Source organism: Sapajus apella, unplaced genomic scaffold (genome assembly GCF_009761245.1).
Source record: "Sapajus apella isolate SASKATOON/1434 unplaced genomic scaffold, GSC_monkey_1.0 scaffold276, whole genome shotgun sequence".
Classification (NCBI taxonomy): Eukaryota; Metazoa; Chordata; class Mammalia; order Primates; family Cebidae; genus Sapajus; species Sapajus apella.
Window position 1 is genome coordinate 200,936 of NW_022437216.1, and position 17,431 is coordinate 218,366.

The following is a 17,431-nucleotide window of genomic DNA, read 5'->3' on the forward strand; positions in this document are numbered from 1 at the left end:
TTCCAGCACTTTGGGAGTCTGAGATAGGAGGATTGCTTCAGGCCAGGAGCTTGAAACTAGCTTGATCAACATTGGGAGACCCCATCTCTAAAAATTAAAAAGAAAAAAAAGCAAGCCAACAATTTTAAAACTCAGAAGAGAAATGACTGGGCCTCAGTGTTCCTACCCAGCCCCATGGAATCAAGAAGAGAGTGCAGCTGATCAGTGTACATCAAAAAGCCAGGCCCTGCCTGGGATTGGCATAGCATGAGGACAGCGTGCAGGAGGTGCATGGGGAAAAATGGTACCTGGGTTTGGGCTTGAGAGGCATAGTGAAAAAGACCCACGAGCAGTCACATTCCATTTCCTATCTCTGACTTAAAGCAATCAGAACAGTAATTCTTCCTGGGTGGGGCAGGCTAAGAAGACCAGTAATAGGTCTCCTCTGCCACTTGCAGCTAGATTGTCTTTCCTGTTCACATTCAGGTGTGTTTTCCTCATGAGGACTGAGATGAAGAGGGGCCAGACTAAAGCACTGTTTGCATGGGATTCTTAAAAATAGAGGCTGCGCACGGTGGCTTACACCTGTAATCCCAGCACTTTGGAAGGCCGAGGCGGGTGGATCACGAGGTCAAAAGATTGAGACCATCCTGGCCAACATGGTGAAACCTCATCTTTACTAAAAAAATACAAAAAGTAGCTAGGCATGGTGGCATATGCCTGTAGTCCCAGCTGCTTGGGAGGCTGAGGCAGGAGAATTCCTTGAACCTGGGAGGCGGAGGTTGCAGTGAGCCAAGCTCGTGCCACTGCACTCCAGCCTGGAGTCTGGTGACAGCGAGACTGTCTCAAAAAATATTTATATATAGAATTTGTTATAACCATATCAGTAAAGCAAGAGTTAATGACAAATGCTCAAAGTAGGAGTTTACTTGGACTTCTTTTTTTTTTTTTTCTCTCAATACTGCCACCAGTTGAGATTTAACTTCTAAAGGAAAACCATTTGCTCTGTTGAGCAAATTAATATTAAAGAGAGATATGTTAGCCTATTTTAATAGATCAATGTTAGTGTCAATGTTTGCCTGCAAGCAGTGAATGAATAATTATAAATTGCTTTCATAAAAAGAATTGTTCTGCCTTTGTGTGTGTACTTGGAAACATAAAGCCACCAAAAAAAAATTATTTTTGGCTGGGCACAGTGGCTCACACCTGTAATCCCAACACTTTGGGAAGCCAAGGTGGCTGGATTGCGTGAGCTCAGGAGTTCATGATCAGCCTGGGCAACATGGTTAAACCCCGTCGCTACTGATATACAAAAAAAAATAGCCAGGCATGGTGGCATGCTAGTTTCAGCTACTGGGGAGGCTGAGGCAGGAGAATTGCTTGAACACAGGAGGCGGAGGTTGCAGTGAGCCGAGATCATGCTGCTGCACTCCAACCTGGGCAACAGAGCAAGCTCCATCTCAATTTTTTAAAAAAATTTATTTCACGAAGCAGAGAATTTTTTATTCTCAGAAAGGAAAATTAGATAGCCTTGCTATGCTTAGAAATCCTAAAGCTACCTTGCTGGTGGGAATATAAATTGATTAACCTCTAGGGAGGCAGTCTGGCAGTATATAATTGCAATTGCATATACCTTTTGATCATTAATGAAATTTGTTTGTATAATTTTGTTTCCTTAGAGAAAAGGTAAGACGAGGGAAACAGCAAAGATCCCTAAGTCTTTGGGATTATTGTCTACTACGTTTGGAAATTAAGTTTACATTTCTTAAGTATTTGAAAGCAAGAAGTCTTAAATCAGTGAGTTAATCCATCTATTCTTCAAGGACAGATGACATTGAATAATGAAATGTTTGTCAAGCAGAGAGAGGACCGAGGATAATTCAGTCAGAACAAACATTTGGAGCAAAAATTTTGAGATATGAAAGAGCCTGGCCTGTTCCCCAGGAAAGAGGTCAAATCTGGCTAAAGCAGTGAGTCCAGGGGAAGAGCTAAGGCAGATGAGAAGTAGGAGGGGTAGCTTTGTGACAGGTCAAGAAGACATCATTTTCTGAACCAGTGTGCATAAAATTTCACTACCGGATGAGTGCAGAATAGAATTAAGCACACTCTGCAGAGTTGGGGGGAGGAGAGTTAGTCTCAAGCCTCACTTGTTTTTCCACTTTGTTTTATCTTTGACCTGTGCAAATTTTACATTCTATTCCTGAGTGAATGTTTGGTATGATATGAAAGAGATATTTCAAATTACCTAACATTATATAGATGTGATGCTACTCATACATACTGCCTTGAACCCTGGGGCTATGGCTATAGGCAGTAAAGAGCCTGTGAAGTCTTTTCGGCAAGAAAAGTTATGTCATTATATTGCCATACTACAGAAGAGTGGAGTGAAGGGGACACACTGGAAGGAGGGAACAGCTTTTGCCAGGAGCTCAATATGACTTACCTCAGTGACCTATGGATGGGTAGAGGATGAGGAACTAGAAGCCCACAAAGATTGCACTGTGAGTACCTGATGAAGGCAGGAATTTACTCCTGGACTTTTCGACCTTAAGGCCTGTACAGCTCTGTCCATATACTTCCCTGCCTCCAGGAGGCAAAATCAGAGGCTCCTTCCATAATCCAGGTGAGAGGCAGTGAGGACCCGACAAGAGCAGATGTGAGGGGAAAGAACCAACTGGACATGAAAGAGAATTGAATGACTTCCCGAATGTAGTAGAAAGGAGGAAAAGCAAGGAAAATTCTAGGTCCATGGCTTGGATGACTGGATGGACGATACTCGCCATTAACCAGCTTAGGATACTCCAGAGGAAGAGCAGGCTTAAGGTGGAGATGGAAAGAATGGTGTAGATCCTCTGATTGCATAAGAAAACAAGACAGCAGAAGCAAAGGCATGGCTTGTAATGCCCAAATAGACATTACAGGTGGGCCTCATAACCCCCCCTAAGACCAAATTGTAGCAGCCAAAACAGCAAATGAGCTCATCGGGGCTTGGGGATTGTCTTTTAGGTTTGTTTGAAGAGACTGTACCAGAGGGCCAGGGAGGAGGAGAAAGGAATCGAACTGGCCTATCTGGAGCAGCTGCATGACCAACATGAGGCCTGGCTTATTCACAAGACAACTAAGTAAGTGGAGAAAAGAATGGATCAGATAGAGACCTGCCTCCCAACACCCAGTTGTTAAAAACAAGTTCAGCATGCAGCCCCCTTTAGGAAGGTTCAGAATATACTGGAAATGATTGGAAATGTCAAGTATTTTCCAACTCAGAAGTTTAATACTGCTGGGCACGGTGGCTCACGCCTATAATCCCAGCACTTTCGGAGGCCAAGGCAGGTGGATCACCTAAGGTCAGGAGTTCAAGACCAGCCTGACCAACATGGTAAAACCCTGTCTCTACTAAAAATACAAAAATTAGCTGGACATGGTGTTGGGTGCCTGTAATCCCAGCTACTCAGGAGGCTGAGGCAGAAAAATCGCTTGAACCTGGGAGGCAGAGGTTGCAATGAGCCGAGATTGCACCACTGTACTCCAGCCTGGGCAACAGAGTGAGACTCTGTCTCCAAAAAAAAAAAAAAAGTTGTTTAATAGTGAATATAATCTGTACATTCTAAGGCCCTTTTTATTAGATTCTATTTTCTCCAGCTTTTTCTTTCTTTTTTTAACATTCCCCTAGATTGAACATTGTGATCGATGATGTTAGTTGGCTCAGCGTGAAGGGCTAAAAAATATTAGAGAAATTGTCCATTTTACTAAGTTGGCATTCCTATTTTCTGCCTATCCTCCCTTTAGGCTTGGTTTGTTGTCCACTTGAAATGTTTGGCGCTGTGACCGTTAGTATCACTCTCAAGAATGAAGAGAAACCTCAACCTTTCTCTTTCCAGCCAACTTTATTGAATTTGTTGCTGTTTACGTGCAGTTTCATTGAGAAGCCATGTTGAATTTAGATCTGTTCTCTGAATAATTAAGACTTGGTAAGTATGTGAGGCTTGACTCAAGTTACTTTCTTTTTTTCTGTCCCCCAAACTTTCCTGCTGCTTATAGGCTCCACTTGGAGGCTTTGATGAATATTCCAGTGCTGGTGTTGGATGTCAATGATGATTTTTCTGAGGAAGTAACCAAACAAGAAGACCTCATGAGAGAGGTGGGAAGGACTATAACTCCTGCTTTCTAGTGGTTTATATTTGTTGTACTTTTATCTTTCTGGCCTTTGCTTCAAAGTTCAATATCATGAGTTGTGTGCTTTGCATCTCACATTGCATTTCACACTCCAAGGCCTATGGGATCTTGTACAAATTACATCCCTATTCTGGAAAGTATGCTGGATTAATAATTGTTAAATAATTGACTTGTAACATGTGCCTGCCAGCTGACTTTCTTCTCTAAGGCATTCTAAAACTAGGGAAATGAGACTTCTGGATTCTATTCCCGGGTCTGCCACTTGATGCTATATGACCCTGGGCTGCTCACATTTCTTCTCCTTGCCTATTTTCCTTTCCTCACAAAAACCCCATGGCTGCATATGCATTGGGGGTGGACTGTTGAAAATTCTGTTAAAAATCTGAAATTAGCCGGGCGCGGTAGCTCACGCCTATAATCCCAGCACTTTGGGAGGCCGAGGCGGGTGGATCACGAGGTCAAGAGATCGAGACCATCCTGGTCAACACGGTGAAACCCCGTCTCTACTAAAAATACAAAAAATTAGCTGGGCATGGTGGTGCGTGCCTGTAATCCCAGCTACTCAGGAGGCTGAGGCAGGAGAATTGCCTGAACCCAGGAGGCGGAGGTTGCGGTGAGCTGAGATCGTGCCATTGCACTCCAGCCTGGGTAACAAGAGCGAAACTCTGTCTCAAAAAAAAAAATAAAATAAAAATCTGAAATTAAATTTCTGATTTTCTCCTTCCCACAGGTAAACACCTTTGTAAAGAATCTGTAACCAATTCTATGATGTTCAGGCTGTTATCTGGGCTCCCTGACTTTCTGAAGCTAGAAAAATGTTGTGTCTTCCACCCACCTTTCCATCCCTAGCCCCTCTCATCACAGGAGCACTCTGCCATTCTAGGGCTGGTTTGTTAATTATTGTTAGGCTTTGCCATTGTCTTTTCTATCTCAAACATTTTGAAAATAAAGTTTACTTGGCCGGGCGCTGTGGCTCGCGCCTGTAATCCTAGCACTTTGGGAGGCCGAGGTGGGTGGATCACCTGAGGTCAGGAGTTTAAGATCAGCCTGGCCATCATGGTGAAACCCCATCCTTAAAAAAAAAAAGAAAGAAAATAAAGTTTACTTAGGTTTTTCTTGTTTTTCTAATTCAGTTGTTCATTTATTTCTGCATGTATCTCTTGGTGCTTGCTCTGAATTCACCTCTAGACTAGTGTATTAGTCCATTTTCACACTGCTATAAAGATACTACCCAAGACTGGGTAATTTATAAAGGAAAGAGGTTTAATTGATTCACATTTTTGCATGGTGTGGGAGGCCTCAGGAAACAGAATCATGGCAGAAGGGGAAGCAGGCACATCTTTTACATGGTGGCAGGTGAATGAGTCTGTGCAAGAGAGAGCCAGGAAAACTGCCTTATAAAACCATTAGATCTCGTGAGAACTCACTACCATGAGAACAGTATGGGGGAAACTGCCTCATGATCCAGTCATCTCCTACCAGGTCTCTCCCTTGACACCTGGGGATTACAATTCAAGATGACACTTGGGTGGGGACACAAAGCCTAAACATATCAACTAGCAGTTTTGAAATTGCTCCCAGAACCCTTACCCAAGCCCTGCCTGCCATGCATGAAGAAGGGAAATAAAGTGGCTCAGGAGTGGGTGGGATCTTAAGTGTGAGCCTCTAGATCAGGAAATGGAGCTTGAACTCCAAGAAGCTTCTTTATTCTTTCCATCTGCATTCTTGGTATGGGGGACAGGTGTGGGGAACTTAGTCCCTTGTCCTAAAGAACCTGGCCAAAAGAAAGGGAGAAAAGAGCAAGAGTCCAAAAGTTAAGCATCTGACATTTAAGATTGGCCAGCCTGGCACTCTAGCTTTGTGTAAATACCTTACCCAGTGAGTTTCAGATAACCTTAATGGAGTGGATCTCTGTGCAGGAAAAAAGTAATAATAATATTTTGTTGTGCTCATTAACCTTCAAATACAGCTTATTGTTAAGGGAAGAAAAATGCATGGCCCTATAGGATTTAAGTGGTTCATTGCCAGAAGCCTGCAAGTCTGTGATTCACAGGAGTAGATCTCCTGCACTGAGCCCTTGATAGTTCTGCAGGGACACAGGAAGATAAATGATCTGGGGACATTAGAGTGTCCCAGAAGACAGAAATCTGTGTTTCTGTCCTTCATGCTCTGGGGAAATGAATGTGAGATTGGTTTCTAACAAATAGGCTGGGCAAGGTGTAATCCCAGCACTTTAGGAGGCCAAGGCAAGTGGATCACCTAAGGTCAGGAGTTCAAGACCAGTCTAGCCAACATGGCGAAATCCTGTCTCTACCCAAAACACAAAAATTAGCCGGGCGAGATGGCATATGCCTATAATCCCAGCTACTTGGGAGGCTGAGGCAGGAGAATCGCTTGAACCTGGGAGGCAGCAGTTGTAGTGAGCTGAGATCACACCACTGCATTCCAGCCTGGGGAACAAGTGAAAGTCCATCTCAAAAAAAAAAAAATACATGTATATATATGTAATGTTTTAATATAAAAGTACAGCAATTTCCTTATCCTACTTATTTAAAACATTTTAATTGCTTTATTGATAAATAATTCACATACTCTACAATTCAGTGATTTAAACTGCAATTCAGGTCACACACAATGGCTCACACCTGTAATCCCAGAGATTTGGGAGGCCACAGTAAGAGAATTGCTTGAGGCCAGGAGTTCGAGACCAGCCTGAGTAACAAAACGAGAGCCAGCTCTACAAAAAAATTTAAAAAATTAAAGCCAGGTGTAGTGGAATGTGCCTGTAGTCCTAGCTACTTGGGAGCTGAGGTGGGAGGATTTCCTGAACCCAGGAGTTGGAAGCTGCAGTGAGCTATGATCCTGCCACTGCACTCGTAGGTGACAGAGTGAGACGCTCTTAAAAATAAAGTGTACAGGCTGGGCACAATGGCTATGCCTGTAATCCCAGCACTTTGCGAGGCTGAGGAGGTGGATCACCTGAGCTCAGAAGTTTGAGACCAGCCTGGCCAACATGGTGAAACCCCATCTCTACTAAAAATACAAAAAATTAGCTGGGTGTGGTGGCAGGTTCCTGTAATCCCAGCTACTCAGGAGGCTGAGGCAGGAGAATGGTTTGAACCTGGGAGACAGAAGTTGCAGTTTGCCAAGATCATGCCACTGTGCTCCATCCTGGGCAGCAAGAGCAAAAGTCCATCTCAAAAAAAATTAAAATTAAAAAAATAAAGTATACAATTCAATGGTTAGTATAGTAGTCATAGGGCTGTATAACCAGTACCACAATTCTAGAACATTTTCATTAACCCTAAAAGAAAAGCCCAAACCCCATCTCCCCCAGGTTGCCCTGCCTTCAACTCCCAGCCCTAGGCAACCCCTAGTCTACATCTGTCTCTGTAGATCTACCTATTTTGCACATTTCAATATGAATACAATCATAATATGTTTCTTCTATAACTTTGTTTTTAAACTGGGTATAATGTTTTCAAGGTTCATCCAAGTTGTAGCATGTATCAATACTTCATTCCTTTTTTTCCCCCCATAGTCTCACTGTTGCCCAGGCTGGAGTGCGGTGGTGCAGTCACAGCTCACTGCAGCCTCGAACTCCTGGGCTCAAGCCATCCTCCTGAGTAGCTGAAACTACAGGTGCACATCATCATGCCCACTAATTATTTTACTTTTAGTAGAGACTGTCTCACTATGTTGCCCAGGCTGGTCTCCAACTTCTGGCATCAAGTGATTCTCCCACCTTGGCCTTCCAAAGTGCTGGGATTACAGGCGTAAGCCACTGCACCCAGCTCTTTACCTAGTTTTAAAGCCTGAAAGTCTACAGTTTCAGCATCTCTATTGATAAACATTGCCTTTTAGAAAGTAAAGGTCGGCTGGGTGCTGTGGCTGATGCCTGTAATCTCAGCACTTTGGGAGGCCAAGGCAGGCGGATCACGTGAAGCCAGCAGTTCGAGACCAGCCTGGCCAACAAAGTGAAACCCCATCTCTACTAAAAATCAGAAATTAGCTGAGCATGTTGATGGAGGCCTATAGTCCCAGCCACTCAGGAGGCTGAGGCAGGAGAATCACTTGAACTGAGAGGTTGGGGCTTCAGTGAGCTGAGATTGTGCCACTGCACTCTAGTCTGAGTGATGGAGCAAGACTCCATCTCAAAAAGAAAAGAAAAGGAAATATCCTCTAGGATAGTGCAGGCCACGAGTCTCACCTGGGTGAAATAATTTGTCATTTTCCAAACTGGTAGCTGAGATCATCTGTAGAGAATAAACATCTTAATGAGCAGCAGTAATTTTGAGCCTTAAATTGCAGAGGAGGGGTGAGTAGGTCTGGGTGGAGCCTGTAAGTGTGGAGATTAGGAACACAGAAAGGCAGACTGAAACCTCAGGCACCTTAGATTTTTAAAGAGGACACTGGAGAGAGGTTGCATTAAAATGGTCCCTACTCTACACTGTCAAGCCAGTCTGGATGGCTGTTATTCTTGGTGTAGGCCAACTCCCAGTATCAAAAAATTTGGATTAACACATAAAAAATAGCTGCGTTTCTTTCTGGCTTACGATGTGGTAAAACCTTCTGTTCTGGAACCTGAATATTACCTTGATGGGGTTTATAACAAGGATTAAGGTTGTGAAAATTCGCAAACTCTCAAGCTTTTTTTTTTTTTAAATTGCATTTTAGGTTTTGGGGTACATGTGAAGAACATGCAAGATTGTTGCATAGGTACACACATGGCAGTGTGATTTGCTGCCTTCCTCCCCATCACCTACATCTGGCATTTCTCCCCGTGCTATCTCTCCCCAACTCCCCACCCGCTGCTGTCCTTCCCCTGTTTCCCCACAACAGACCCCAGTGTGTGATGCTCCCCTCCCTGTGTCCATGTGTTCTCATTGGTTCAACACCCACCTATGAGTGAGAACATGCGGTGTTTGATTTTCTGTTCTTGTGTCAGTTTCCTGAGAATGATGGTTTTCAGGTTCATCCTTGTCCCTACAAAGGACATGAACTCATCGTTTTTGATGGCTGCATAATATTCCATGGTGTATATATGCCACATTTTCCCTGTCCAGTCTATCATCGATGGGCATTTGGGTTGGTTCCAGGTCTTTGCTATTGTAAACAGTGCTGCAGTGAACATTCATGTGCATGTGTCCTTATAGTAGAATGATTTATAATCCTTTGGATATATACCTAGTAATGGGATTGCTGGGTCAAATGGAATTTCTATTTCTAGGTCCTTGAGGAAGCGCCACACTGTCTTCCACAATGGTTGAACTAATTCACACTCCCACCAGCAGTGTAAAAGTGTTCCTATTTCTCCACATCCTCTCCAGCATCTGTTGTATCCAGATTTTTTAATGATCGCCATTCTAACTGGCGTGACGTGGTATCTCAATGTAGTTTTGATTTGCATTTCTCTAATGACCAGTGATGATGAGCATTTTTTCATGTTTGCTGGCCTCATGTATGTCTTCTTTTGTAAAGTGTCTGTTCACCCACTTTTGAATGGGCTTGGTTTTTTGTTTTGTTTTGTTTTTTTGTAAATCTGTTTTAGTTCTTTGTAGATTCTGGATATCAGCCCTTTGTCAGATGGGTACACTGCAAAAATTTTTTCCCATTCTGTTGGTTGCCGATTCACTCTAATGACTGTTTCTTTTGCTGTGCAGAAGCTGTGGAGTTTGATTAGGTCCCATTTGTCTATTTTGGCTTTTGTTGCCAATGCTTTTGGTGTTTTGGTCATGAAGTCCTTGCCTATGCCTATGTCCTGAATGGTTTTGCCTAGATTTTCTTCGAGGTTTTTTATGGTGTTAGGTCTTATGTTTAAGTCTTTAATCCATCTGGAGTTAATTTTAGTGTAAGGTGTCAGGAAGGGGTCCAGTTTCTGCTTTCTGCACATGGCTAGCCAATTTTCCCAGGACCATTTATTAAACAGGGACTCCTTTCCCCGTTGCTTGTTTTTGTCAGGTTTGTCAAAGATGAGATGGTTGTAGATGTGTTGTGTTACCTCCGAAACTCTCAGGCTTTTAACGTGAGGGAGAAGGTGATAGTTTCAGGTAAAAGAGGCTGCTTGTTATATGCAAATACCAGAATTACAGAGGATGTGATGGAACGAAATAACATGCACTTTAAAATTTTAAGACTATTTAACCTCCTTCAGCCCTCACTTAAAAGCAGTTTAGATTCTCGGAACCGCTTTCTCCTTCCTGGGTCCCTCCTGGCTCCCCTACACTTGATGTCTCCCTTTCTATCTCCTGGGCTGATACCTTTTTCTCCTTTCCTTGAAAGTGTTGGTGTCCCCAAGGCACCCTTGGCTCATTGCTCTTTGTCCACTCCCTCTGCATGATCTTGGGTTCGTTTTCCATCGCTGCCATTATCAAATTACCGCAAATGTCGTGGCTTAAAGCAGCACACATTTATTATCTTACAGCTCTGGAGGTCAGAACTCTGACTTGGGTCTCACTGGGACAAAATGAAGTTATCAACAGGGCTACTTTTCTTTCTGGAGGTCCTAGAGGAGACTGTTTCTTTTTTTTTTTTTTTTTTTTTTCCGAGACAGAGTTTCACTCATGTTACCCAGGCTGGAGTGCAATGGCGCGATCTCGGCTCACCGCAACCTCCGCCTCCTGGGTTCAGGCAATTCTCCTGCCTCAGCCTCCTGAGTAGCTGGGATTACAGGCATGCGCCACCATGCCCAGCTAATTTTTTGTAGTTTTAGTAGAGACGGGGTTTCACTATGTTGACTAGGATGGTCTCGATCTCTTGACCTCGTGATCCACCCGCCTCGGCCTCCCAAAGTGCTGGGATTACAGGCTTGAGCCACCACGCCCGGCCGGAGACTGTTTCTTTACCTTTTCTGTCTTCTAGAAGTTGCCCACATTCCTTGGCTTGTGGCCCCTTCATCTTCAAAGCCAGTAATGTTGCATCTCTAACCACAGCCAGGAACTCTTCTCTGCTTTTAAGGACCCATGTGATTACACTAGGGCCCTCTGGGAAATCGAAGCTAGTGGGGAAGAAGGAGGCTATTATTCTGCCTTCCGCAGATCTCAAACATTATCATGGCTCCTACTATTCTCATGGGCTGAAGACTTCTTATGAACTTGGAACTTCTATGGAAAATGTGAATCATATGCAAGAGGGAATGGTATCAAGCACCCCCAAACCTTGAGTTTGAGAAGGTCAGATTGCAAAGAGGAAGACCACATACCAGAGGTACTGTGGGGTATCTCACCAAACAGGAAAAGATACAGTTACAGGATTTTAAGGAAAACTAGAGTTTGGGTAAATCAGAATGAAGCATTGCTTGGATAGGTGCAAAGCAAAGCAGAAATGTGTACAAAGGAGTTTGTTCTGAACTGTGCAGTGAACCCAGGTTTGTTTCCCTAGAAAGTACAAAGTTAAGACAAACATGGAATTTGTGTTTAGAAGCTCCTTATGTGAAACTCTGAACCTGGCTTAGAAACTTAAGACCACTTCTCTATGTCAAAGTGACTTAGAATCTTCTGTCCAAAAAGAAAAAAAAAAGGAATGTTTCATTTTGACTGATAACATTTAACATTTCACACAGCAAAGATTCTGATGCCTCATGATTTTAAAGAACAAGGTTTCTCTGTGAGTCAGAAAGCAGTAGTCACACAAGGCAAGGGGTCGTTATGACACTCTACAGCTACAACGTGCCTGTGGGAGAAATACTGTTTCACGGTAACCTTGTAGCTGGCTTTAGCTGTGTAATGTCCTCCCAGCCCGTTGAGTCGCAGGGCAGCTTTTTACTTTCTTAGCATGAGCCAACTTTTACTTTCTCACCCACTTCAGTTATCTACTTAGAACCAATCTGGTTTCCCCTACAGCCTGCCCCAACTCTCATTATTCTGAAGCAAATCACAAAATGAGGGTGACTTTTAAAGCCAGAGCCATATCAAACTATGGATTTCACAACCCAGATCCCTTATGCTCAAAGGGTACAAAACAGTTCTCCTCCCTACCTGCATACCCACCACCACCTCCACCCCACCCTGTCCAGCAAAGCCATTTCCCCTGCTTCACCATTCACCCCGTTGGCCACATTAAAAGCCCTGGTGTCATCTTTGCCCCCCTACTTAATACTCATTCTCAACAAACGTTGCCTATTCATCTCTGAAATCTTTCAAATCTTCTCTGTGCCCATTTCTGTTTCTCTGGTTGAAGGTGTAGTGGAAATTGTGGTTGATTCCCCAACATTCATCCCACCTGTCCTCCTCTTCCAGAGCAGTCATATGGTCCCTGCTGTAGCAGTGGCCGTGCCTTGGAATGGCTGCAATGGGCCTTCCCCTGCCCCTGATTACTACTACCAGTAATCATTTCTTCCCCAAGCCACATCAACTAAACAATGTACAAAAAAGAACAGTGGTTGATATACAGAAGAACAACTTCAAGTCAGGTCACCTGCCCCATCCCTGCCACCAGAGAGCTGCCCCTCAGCCCTTCCTGTATGGAGGTATGAGAGCTGCCATGTTTTTATAGCCCTATCTCCCACCACTCCTACCATAAACCCCATGAGACCACCCATAGCTTCAGATGTGTTTTCCCACATGACAAAATGTTTCCCTGTCTCCCTCTCCCCGCCCCCCCAAAGCTTTTACACTGGAAGAACTAATCCTGCCGGTCGCAAGTCCACCATTCCTGTCTGTGGAGCTCTTCCCTCACCCCACACAGTTGCCACTCTTTGTGCCCCTGGGCACCCTGTTTATTAAACTTCTGTCAGATGTGTCATACCTGAATGAAAGTTGTCTGGAGACATCTCTTTGATGTCCTTGGCCTTGACCTTCTTGACACAGACCATGTCTTGGTCATTTAGTACAATGCCTGGCCTTTATTTCTTTATTGCTGTTTCATGAGTGCCAAAGATAGACTGCTTAAATAAAGGAATGATTGACTGGAGACACGCTCGGCCCTTTCTCAGGTTCCTCGGTTATTTGTGAGCCCCATATTGTGATCATCAATTTGTGAAGTCCCTTCTGTGTCCTAAGCACTGAGAATATGCAAGAAATTTGGGGCCCAGACTCTACCCTTAAATTGTCAAAGGAGTTGATGATTATCAGATGCCTACTGCGTGCCAGTTACCCTACTGAACACTTTCTAAATGTTATTGAATCCTCTCAATAATCCTGTGAAGGAGGTTTAAGGTGCCAGTTTTTACCAGTGAGGAAACTGAAGCTCAGGGTTCAGTAATGCAACTAGAGTCCCACATTAACTGACAGCACTGGAACTCACACTCCAGGTTCATCCTGACTTCAGAGTCTGTTCTCTGCATAATACCAAACCATTATGTAAGGAGATAAGACTGACTTTCGGAAAAGAAGGCAAGCATGCAATTCTTTGGCTGCCCGTCTGGATTTATCAGCCAACATTTGCAGCCAGGGCAGGAAAATCTAGTTGGCCAGCCCTGCTAGGTGGAGGCCACCAGGTGCATCCTACCTGTGCCTTTGGCCCCTGGGTCCCTGAACAGGCACAGAGATGCTTCCAGGGGGCTAGATTTTCTCTTCTCAGCAATTGCACCTTCATAAACCCATTTAGGCACTAGACATCAGAATTGTATGTGGAAATTTGGTGAACGTTCTGGAATGTCTTTACAGATGCCTTCTACTCCACTTCCCAGCTCACCCTTTATATTGCTATCAGATGATTTTCTTAAAACACCTTTATTATTATTTTTAAATTATTTTTATTTTTATTTTTTGAGACAGTCTTGCTCTGTCGCTCAGGCTGGAGTGCAGTGGCACAATCTCGGCTCACTGCAACCTCCACCTCCTGGGTGGAAAAAGAAAGAGAGAGAGAGAAAGGGAGAAAGAAAGAAAGAGAAAGGAAGGAAGGAAGAAAGAGAGAGACAAGGGTCCATGTGCATGTCTTTAGGATCAACTATGCAAAAGGCAACATAGGCGAGGTTATATCCTACTCTGAAGCTGGGAGTATTCCCCAAGGCAAGAACGGTTGCTGGGAGAAGACCCTCTATTCTCCCAGCCAAGTGCTAACCAGGCCCAACTCTGCTTAGCTTCCGAGACCAGATGAGATCAGGTGCATTCAGGGTGGTATGTCAGTAGACCCTATATTTTCTATGTCAGCAGTGACCCCATCATCCCTCCAGCACCTCAGCTAGAAAACTGGGAGCCTCTGACTCCTCCCTCTCACTCATCTCCAACTGCCAGACAAATGTCTGATGCTACCAATTTCCTGCTAACATTTCTCAGCTCTGTCTGCTCTCCGACCTCTCTCCTAATACAGGCCTCTCACCCAGCTCTCTGCCTCTTGCTATGGCTCTTCCGAATTCCGACTCCACAGAGCAGCCAGAGGGCCTTGAACACCACCAGGTGCCTCCAGAAGATGCCTTGGCCCCTCACCCCAGGGGCCCTGAGCAGGCACACATTGTTCCAGACCCTCCTCTGTTTGTGTTTACATTAAACTCATGGTTGCCCCACAGTCCCTGAACTCTCATTGCTTTTGCTGATGCTGTGCGCCCTCCCTGGAGTGCCCTTCACCTGTAAGCCCTTCAGCATCCACAATTGCCATCATCAGGAAACTTCTGCTGACTTTACCCTGGCTCTGTGTCAGGTGCTTCCCTTTGAGCTCCTGCCAAATGTCTTATTGTTGCATTTGTCTTATTGTTGCTCTTACACATAGCATTAAAATCATCTCTCTCTTTTTTTTTTTTTTTTTTTTTTTTTTTGAGACAGCGTCTTGCTCTGTCACCCAGGCTGGAGTGCAGTGGCACAATCTCAGCTCACTGCAACCTCCATCCCCCGGGGTTCAAGTGATTTTCCTGTCTCAGCCTCCTGAGTAGCTGGGATTACAGATGCCCGCCACCGTGCCTGTATTTTGTAAAAATACCAAATACTTTTTGTATTTTTATTAGAGATGGGGTTTTGCCATGTTGGCCAGACTGGTCTCAAACTCCTGACATCAGGTGATCCACCTGCCTTGGTCTCCCAAAGTGCTGGGATTACAGGCATGATCCACGGTGCCCAGCCTAAGATCATTTCTTTCTTTGTCTCTTTATTAGAGCATGGCATATGTCTTATCCTGCTTTTTATCTCCAGTGCCTGGCACACGGGAGTGAGTAGTTCAAAAGACACTGGACAAACGGAAAGTAGGAAGAAAGAAGAAAAAGGGAAGCAGGCTGAGCCTGAGAAAGACTCCTTGCACTAAGCAATGAAACACCTCCCGTGCCCTTACCCCTCCATGCTGCCAGCAACATACCTGCTAACATACTTAGCTATACATACCTGCTAAGATCCAGGCCAGCTGCAGGTGGGCTCTGAGCAGCCTCTCTGACTCTGGACTAGATTATGTGACTGTGAGGCCCTTAGAACAGATGGTAGAAATAGAAGATGATGATGAGCCCTTTGATTCTGCCCTCAGAGCCACCCCCTCTCCCATGATCCTGGGGCCACTTTGGATTATGAAGTGCCTCCTAAGGAGGGAATTACAAAAGACAGAAGAAGCCTCAGGCTCTGACTTCATAGAAGTGCAACATTAGCCCTGGATTCCCTTCTCAGACTTCCACATGAGAAAGCTACAAACTACTTTTTTTTTTTTTTTTTTGAGACAGAAGCTTGCTCTGTCACCCAAGCTAGAGTGCAGTGGCCCAGTCTCAGCTCACTGCAACCCACTCCTCCTGGGTTCAAGCAATTCTACTGCCTCAGCCTCCCAAGTAGCTGGGATTAAAGGGGTGCACCACCACCATGCCTGACCGGAAAACTATAAACTTTGAAGCCACTGTTTAGGATTTTATCATTGTATACAAGTGTGCTAGTACATCCTGTGGCTCTGAGCTTGTTGCAGCATTCTCTCTTGCCTAATTTGGGGCCCAACCTGTGATGCAGGTATGTGCCCCACGGCTTACATTTGGTGACCCCAGACAGATGTTACCTGGTACTGGACAGCCTCTGCAGCGATAGGTAGTTCTCTGGCCACCAGAGCTGGCACATGGGAGGAATCAGAGAAGGGGGTTGGGAGAAACTGAACCACCTTGTGCAAGTCACTGAACATCTCTATACCTGAGGTTCCATTGCTTTGAAAACAAGCAAGACAATCTTTAAGGTCCTGACAGTCTCCTGCTTAAAATATCTGCCTTACACATGAATAAGTAGCATGGAATAGATGGAGGACTTGGGTTTAGACATCACACAAATCTGGATTCAAATCCTAGCTGGGGCACTCCTAGGCAGCGCAACTTGGACAAGTTCCTCTGCCTCTCTGAGCTTCTGTTTTCCTTAACTCTGAAAATGAAACCAATTTTGCAACTACTTTTCAAGTGGTACCAAGAATTATTGTAGACAAACTTCTGGGCACAGAGTAGTCACTCAGTAAATGGAGCTGTTAGGTGCATGTGAGTGGAGAGAGAGAGAGTTTGAGAGTGTTCAGAGTCTAGCTGAGCTGAGCCTTGAAGGGTGAGGTGAGGAGAATTTGGGCAGGTAGGGCAGGCAGGACAGTCCAAGCAGGGGAGCAGCACAGGCAAAGGAAGGGTATGATGGTGAAGGGTGGGGTGCGCCAAGGTCCTAGTGGGATTAGACTGCATGCCCCTAAGTGTGATACCACTGCGGACCAAAGTGAGGGCTGCTTGCAGCTAAGGAGCTTCCTGGATCACATGGCATTCAAGCTGGGCATTAAGTGAAGCAGGATTTTTCGAGCAAGACTAGGCTGAGGGTGATCTGGAGTAAACACCATAAGCAAAGACAGGGAGCTAAGAAAAGATCCTGTGTGGCGGGGGGGTTGGGCAGAGAGACCGCAAGCCTGGAGTAGAGGGCAATAGCAGGAGAGAAATGCTCAAATGTTTTAAATAGAGTGCTGGTAAGACAAGCCAGGTCAGCCAAGCCTCTGTTGCTCACACTGTTCTCTTACCTGTTTCTTTCAGCATTTCTGAATAAGCTGTGTCTTTGAGGCCAGAGCTCAAATGCCCGGGTCTGGAGGGAGTCACTGAGGGCCCTTGGGAGACCCAGCAAAGGGGACTGGTGTGAGACTTCTGCTCAGAAGGCGGAGGGCTGGGAGAGCAGGCAAGCATTCACTCTGCTTCCTTCCTGCCTGGTGGCTGGCTGCGTGCCCTGAACTTGACCTCAGATGACCTGCATGTTCCCTTCAGTTCCATTGCCGGGAGCAGTGAGCCTCATCTTTGGCTTTTTTTCTCCGTCAAAGCAGAGACTTTCTCTCTGCTCAAAGGGGGTTTTTTGTTGTTGTTTTGAGATGGCTTTCTAACTCAGGCTGGAGTGCAGTGGTACAATCTTGGCTCACTCCAATCTCCTCCTCCCGGGTTCAA

At 44.9% G+C, this 17,431-nt stretch overlaps 1 protein-coding gene across 4 annotated transcripts in view; it reads left to right on the forward strand.

Moving 5' to 3' along the window:
* Positions 1-5,110, forward strand: part of DGUOK (deoxyguanosine kinase) — a 31,775-nt gene extending 26,665 nt beyond the window's left edge. For 2 of the 4 annotated variants that reach the window (XM_032272034.1, XM_032272037.1), the window contains 3 exons: positions 2,986-3,101; positions 4,018-4,117; positions 4,883-5,110. In XM_032272034.1, the coding sequence (XP_032127925.1) occupies positions 2,986-3,101; positions 4,018-4,117; positions 4,883-4,909 (243 nt within the window). In that variant the 3' untranslated portion in view covers positions 4,910-5,110. The other 2 variants (XM_032272036.1, XM_032272035.1) reach the window with 2 other exon arrangements.
* Positions 5,111-17,431: the final 12,321 nt, after the last annotated feature.